The sequence below is a fragment of the Sprattus sprattus genome (genome assembly GCF_963457725.1).
Source record: "Sprattus sprattus genome assembly, chromosome: 2".
Classification (NCBI taxonomy): domain Eukaryota; kingdom Metazoa; phylum Chordata; class Actinopteri; order Clupeiformes; family Clupeidae; genus Sprattus; species Sprattus sprattus.
In genome coordinates, this window is record NC_137921.1 from 30,788,069 (window position 1) to 30,795,165 (window position 7,097).

Consider the following 7,097-nt stretch of genomic DNA (forward strand, 5'->3'; position numbering starts at 1 on the left):
CAAACAGACGCCTGGAGGCCTGTCCGCGGATAAAGAGACGTCCAGCGCTGCAAGCATCCCTGAAGTGTGTGACTTTGCTAGCATATATGTGCAGTTAGATGGAGTGAAAATGCCGATATGGGCACAGTTAGCCTTAGTGAGTATAGCGGTGTTATTTCCTTAGTGTCGTCAGTGTTTTCTTCTTATATTGATTTTTTAAGTTGCAGAAATGCAGTAGCACATATTAGACATTGTGTAAATCCTAAATTAAATTGAAGTAATGGCAGTGGTTCACATCAAGATATTGACACAAACTACATCACTGCTGTGTATAAAAGTGCAGGTTTTCTCCTTTCCTCCCAGGGTAATTCCCACATTATGCAGTGCTTTCTCCAACTTATTAGTTTAATAATTCATGTAACATTGAAGTGTTCTGTAATGATGCCAGAAACTAATTTCAAATTTAAATGACTGCTAGGGGGGTTAGTTCAAGATCTCTCTTTTTTTATGCGGTCAAAGCCCTGCCAAGTGCAGCTGGCAGCACCTTGCTGATCCTGATCTATGCTGTAGTTAGATGATAGCCTATTTCTATCATTTGCCATTAAGATTCATATCATATTCAGTCCATGCTGTCTGAGTCAATTATCTTGTGGAGTTACAGCAGATTATGGATGCTATGTTATATTAAGAAGTATAAACTCTATTAATTGAAAGCAATGGGTAAAATGACCTAGTTTTCGGTGATGCTTATCCAGATGCACACTGAAGACATGCTTCTAGAAAGCAGTTCATGGATCTGTGGTTGACCATGGCCAGATGTTTTCAGGCATTAGTGTTTGTGTGGAATATCAGGCTACGTTAGCGCTGAAGGAGAACGTCTGTGGTTTCCACAACATGGGATGTTCTTTTTCCTGTGTCTTACGCCCTACGGCCATCTAATTCCTAAAGCCACACTTGAATGAACTCTGTCTATACTTTTAAATACTTTGATTAGTTATCAAGAAGCTAAACTTTGAATATGACTTGAATTCAAACAGCATACTATCAACCTCAATAGTAGAAGTTTGATAGTTTGAACTTTTCAGCGCTACTATGGGTGGTACTACTGTGGGTGTTGTACTGTATGTTGCTCTGGACAAAAATGCTTGCTTAATATCTGACTTTTACAACTTTACTTCATAATATTTCAGGGTGGCAACAGAGTTTGTGCGATTTAGGCTAGCACAGCCAAGCTAGCAGTATGGGTGGTTGAGACACTGATTATTAAACTGCTCCATCTCATCCAGACTCACAGCCTCCTGTTGGGCCAATCGTCTGGCTTGAGATGTATCTGGAGAACAAGCCCAACCTAGAGACCGAGATGTCCCAAGTCGGAGCTCAGGGTCAGCAGGGACGTGTCGGGCAAAGGAAGTCTGAGACCATGGTGGAGAACTTTGACGAGCTGCGTCTGTTGGAGGGGTTCTCTGACCGTAGGGATTCCCTGAAGCTTCTGCAAGCGACGGCAATGCCCTCGGGGCACTGTGCCATCTACGCCAATGCCCATCAGGAGGAAAGGTGAGTGAGCTGACTCAACATCGTTACAGGGATTTATGCACTGAGTGTTCATCCTTCAGATACAATGTCCCTTTGCGCAGCTTCTTATGCATGTGAAATCAGCTATCCACCACTGTCCTCACCTGAAGGGCTTGCTTCTGCTCTAGGTTTCTTCCCATTAAAAGTTAGTTTTATCTTGGTACCAATTCCAGGGGGTTCCGGCCCTGGTAAACTGGCTTTGGACAATGACAATTGATTATTATGATGTTATATAAATTAATAAAACTAAGTAAAATTTAAATTTGTTAGCCGATAATTTCAATCTGTTTTAAAGCCAAAGCGAACTGATGCTATAGGCACTCTGAGATTCTTTTGAATGAAAAGTGCGTTAAAAATAAAATGAATTATTATTATTATGCTCACTGGCTGGTGCTCACTGGCTGGTGAAGGTTCCAAAGAGTGTTGTGTGGACTGCTGAAGGTTCCAAGAGTGTTGGATGTGGACTGCTGAAGGTTCCAAGAGTGTTGGATGTGGACTGCTGAAGGTTCCAAGAGTGTTGTGTGTGGACTGCTGAAGGTTCCAAGAGTGTTGGATGTGGACTGCTGATGGTTCCGAGAGTGTTGTGTGTGGACTGCTGAAGGTTCCGAGAGTGTTGTGTGTGGACTGCTGAAGGTTCCGAGAGTGTTGTGTGTGGACTGCTGAAGGTTCCGAGAGTGTTGGGTGTGGACTGCTGAAGCCACTAGATCCTACAAAGAGGATTTGGCCTCACGTGTGACCTCATGTTTCCCAGGGTCATACTAGTGGAAAGGAATGTGTGGGTGGGTGTGTGTGTGTATATATAAATGCACATGTATGTCTGAACATGTGCATGTGCATGTGCATGTGCATGTGCATGTGCATGTGCATGTGCATATGCATGTGCATGTGCATGTGCATGTGCATGTGCATATGCATGTGCATGTGCATGTGCATGTGTGCGTGCACGTGTGCTTGTGAATGCGTTTGAGTGTGTGTGTGTTTGTGTGTGTGTCAGTGTGTGTGTGTGTGTGTGTGTGTGTGTGTGTGTGTGTGAGTGTGTGTGTGTGTGTGTGTGTGTGTGTGTGTGTGTGTGTTTGTGTGTTTGTATGTGAATATGGATAAGAGGGAAAAATTGGAATGTTTTAGATTAGAGGCTCTGTTATTCATGTTATTAACCAACAGTTGTCTTGATTTCTGGGTCATGAATGAAAAGAGGGTTTGGAATGTATAAATGCTCCTGAATAGTGTGTGAGTGTGAGTGTGTGTGTCGTTGCCTGTGTAAAATGTGTTTATTCCTTTCTGTCTATATTTTTGAGAAAGAAAGAGCTGGATGAATGATTCTCTCTCTCTGTTTTTGTCACTCTTTTTTTCTCTCTCTCTCTCTCGCTCTCTGTGGGTGTGTGTGTGTGTGTGTACAGTTGTGTGCGGGAGTCTATGCGTGGTCCTAATCTCAGGCCTATGGTTGTGACGCTACAAAGCTTAGAAGAGTGGTATTTGTCGGCTGAACGGCAAGCAGGCACGTGACGAAATCAGAATCAGTCATGAATGAAACCCCCTGGGGGGAACCCTCTCTCTCTTACTCCAGGCCTCGGATAGTCTCTCCCAGCCGCTGCATTCACTTCAGTCCCTCCTGCCTACACTCTATCAGCGTGGTTTCATGGATTCGAATTACTGGCTTATTTGGACTGAAATAGAATGATCCCTTTCTTGTAATCACCTTTGTTCGAATAATTGTGGTCCGACTGTATCTCTACTGGCTGTAATGTCTGGTGTTTCTGCAGCTTCTGGCCAGCTCCCTATCGTTGGTCAGTATTCCACTGCCCATGTGTGGTATGCTTCTGCCTCAGCCTTGTTGAACATGGTCTAACTAAGTCTCAGGGTGTCGTCCAGGCATTAGCTTCACATCTGGGCTGCATTCGTAAGAGAAGGGGAAGGCCCTTTCGCCATTGTTATAGCAGCGAATACGGCAAATGGCCTCTCAGTTGTACAACGGTGTTGAGGGGGGATTACAGTATCTAAAACACCCTGTCTAATCCCCTATCTTGCCCCAAATGCTTAGTCGGGCCCAGGAAGCTGTGTGTTACGGCATCGTGTTTATACTATGTGCCACCCTAAGAGATGTCTGCCACACTGAATTAGGGGCCTACTTTCACTGATGTAACAGAAAGGCATCAGAGGTCAGAGGGCAGACTTTGAGGTTATCTGTTAATGGTTCATTAATGGTTGGGCTGAGGAGGAGAGAGATTGTTTTAATACTTTTGTATCACTCATCAACTTTTCTAACATAAACTTACTTAAAGAACCTACTTGATGACACACAGACACAGACACAGACACAGACACAGACACAGACACAGACACAGACACAGACACAGACACAGACACAGACACAGACACAGACAGACACACACACACACACACACACACACACACACACACACACACACACACATACACACACACACACACACACACACACACCTCGGCTGGCCGGTTGACTTGTTCCAGCTTTCATTTGTTCCGGCTGTTAGCGGAGGATCTGCAAACCTGAGGTTCAGCAGATTAGCCAAGAGCTCCTCCGCTAATTAGCTGCCTCTGTGTTTAGAGTTATTCCACCCTTAGTTGTGTCCACAGACTGCAGCCAAGTCATAATCTAGTGCACGTCTCCTGACATCAGCTCAGACCCACTCCGCTGCTCTCCGAGCTGTCCAGTACTCCATCCAGTTTTTCGCAGTTTTTCTCCATCCAGTTTAAGAGCTAATGAAATTTGCAGTTTGAACTTTTTTTGGTTCGGTTCATGTAAATAAGATGTCTGTGACTGTGGGGGTTAGGGAGATGAACTTTCTCCGCTTCCTCTCTCATTTAATTACAGCCCTGAGTGCCTATGCCGGGTTGGGTCGATGCCGGCACCTTTGGTTTTGAGGGAAATTACATTATAGTTTAATTGGGATTTTTCTGAGTTTTGTCATGCTATTTGATTGATGAATATAATGATAGTATCCCAAAAGTTATCAAAGACCAATTTAATAAAAAAAAAAAAATGTTTAAAAAGAGGACTTCTGCGGGTAAAATCGTTACTTAAAATATTAGAAGCTGTGGAAGAAACTGACAGTTCTGATCTAACAGACTCAGCATGACTAGAAGAGTAATGTATCGACTAGCCTCTGGAAAAATGGATGGTCAGTTGAGAACTGCAGTTGATTAGCTGCCTAAGACAATAACTTGTGTATAGGCTTCTGAAAGCTCATTTCAAGTGGAGCGTTGCTCCCCATAAAGGGCTGTTCATTATCTTTTATGGGTATCTCTGTTAACGGCGCTGAGTCTAAGTTTGGACCTGCACAGTACTTACGAAGCATATGAGTCTGAATGTCTTTTGGCTTCTGTCTCTATGGTACATGTCTTTTTCTATTACCCTCAGAAAATCACTTGGTAACTAGCTGATTGCCAATTGTGTCTTTAACAATGAGCACCATATGATGCCTCGTTCTCGGTTCTCTTCCCTATTCAGGTAAAATGAGCCGTTTTAATAGCCTGTCAGAAAAGATGACTCATTTTTTTTTACGTTTATTAGAAGGTCATAAAATTAAGCACTAATTGATTGGGATGCATAAAGTGGGTATCTTCTGGTCCGGCGTGTGCCGTAAGTTTAAGGCCAAAGAGGCATCATTAGAGAAACCGTAAAGCGCTCATTAGCTTGTTAGCGGTTTGCACCATCAGCCCTTTTTGAACATTTTCCCCAGCAGAACAAAAGCTTAACCTCAGCAGTTATGCGTATGGATTTCTTAAGGCTGCTTCTTTAAAGACGCGGTGGGAGGGAGAGCCCGGGGGGTGAGCTCTCCGGAAGTCTCTAGAGACACTGGTGTTCCTCGGCAGAGAAGCTGAGTCTGGACGGAGATGTGGCCCAGGCTCTGGCTGCTGCTGTCTTGGAGAGCAAAACGCACTTGCCAATCTTACACACTACTGAAAGGATGTTCAGGCCTACAGTCCTGTGGTGTGTTAAGCCTTCTATTCCGTCCCCCCAATCGCATGCATCACCTCTTGTGTGGATCAGGCTGAATTTAATTTATTTTCAGAGTCAGGGCCTGGAGGACAACATACTAACACATGCATTAAAAAGCACAAACAGTCCAATGTGACATGATGGAGCTCGGTGTGATTCCGCCATGTCTTGTTGTGGGAACATCAGTGCTTCCTGAACAGCACCTGCATTTGGCTGCAGCTGCTGTTTTTCTCTGAGTGCCTTATTGTCTGCATCTAATCCCCGGGTCAGACTTTCATTTCATCAGTGCGTGGTGCGGAGGACAGGAATAGCTCAAGAGAGTCAGAGCGCTGCTCTCTGCCGCTTCGGCTGCTACGAGACGGGCGCGGAGTGATGGGAACAGGCGGGCTACATCTGTACACCTGGAGGCATTTCAAGAGTGTCTGTCCAAACAGAAAGCACTCTAATGATTCCTGAGGGAGAGCCGTGTCACCAGCCGCTCCTCTACCTCCACGGCACCCCTTCCCCCGCCCTCCCCTCCCCTCCCCACCGCCGCCAGCCTCCATGAGGCCAACAGGCAGGCGAGGCGAGATGGATGAATGCACAAGTACAGGCATCGGTTCTTTTACATTTTGTTTGCATGTTGATTTCAGAATGGATGTGCCAGATGGAGAAAGGTACTGGTGTCGGCAGTCCAAATGCAGAGTGCAGAGTGATGCACTGTATCCTGTGGGGTAGTGAAATCAGAGAGCTGGGGTGAGGGGAGAGGAGACTCACTCACACACCGGTGTCTTGGGGTGAGGGGGTACTGTGCTGGCTTTTCTTTGGCTCTGCTCAATAAGGTTTGAATGAGTCAAGGGCAGATGTCACCTCTTCCCCTTAATGGCAGATGATGCTATAATGGATCTAGTGTGGTTTCACTGAATCCATGACCCTTCAGGGCTCGATACATACTATACGATGCAAAGTCAGTTGACTCTTTGGGGCTGTAGATTTTACAGGTAAATTCCAGTCAGTTGACTCTTGGGGGCTGTAGTTTTTACAGGTAAATTCCAGTCAGTTGACTCTTGGGGGCTGTAGTTTTTACAGGTAAATTTCAGTCAGTTGACTCTTGGGGGCTGTCGTTTTTACAGGTAAATTCCAGTCAGTTGACTCTTGGGGGCTGTAGTTTTTACAGGTAAATTCCAGTCAGTTGACTCTTGGGGGCTGTAGTTTTTACAGTTAAATCCATGTAGGATGTGAATTGGAAGAAGCAAATAATGCTAGATAAGGTTGAAAAATAAGCCAGAAACTACAGTCTATGTTCATGAGCATTGCTTGATGGAGCACTATGAAGAAGGACAGGCATTGGTGAACTCAGCCTCAACCTTCAGTTGTCTCAATAGAAATCACGGCTTTTGTGACCTGATCTCATTTGTTCTGTTTTGTTTTTTCCACCCTTTCAGTCAGAACTACAGCGTTGTCAGCTTCCTGAGAGGAAAGACTAACCAGGCCAACCACACAGAGAGGTCTCCACTGCTGAAGTTCTCTCAGGACGATAGGTATGTTATGCTCATTAGTCTCTATGCACACTCTGTAGGACTGAATC

The 7,097-nt window shown here is 44.9% G+C and overlaps 1 protein-coding gene across 1 annotated transcript in view; it reads left to right on the forward strand.

The window, feature by feature from the left end:
* Positions 1-1,303: 1,303 nt before the first annotated feature.
* The window catches only part of oca2 (oculocutaneous albinism II), a gene marked incomplete at both ends in the record, with an annotated part of 85,697 nt that continues 79,903 nt past the window's right edge, over positions 1,304-7,097 (forward strand). Inside the window, 2 exons of the mRNA XM_080833706.1 lie at positions 1,304-1,533; positions 6,955-7,050. Coding sequence (XP_080689832.1) covers positions 1,304-1,533; positions 6,955-7,050 — 326 coding nt within the window. The remainder of the gene's footprint in view (positions 1,534-6,954; positions 7,051-7,097) is intronic.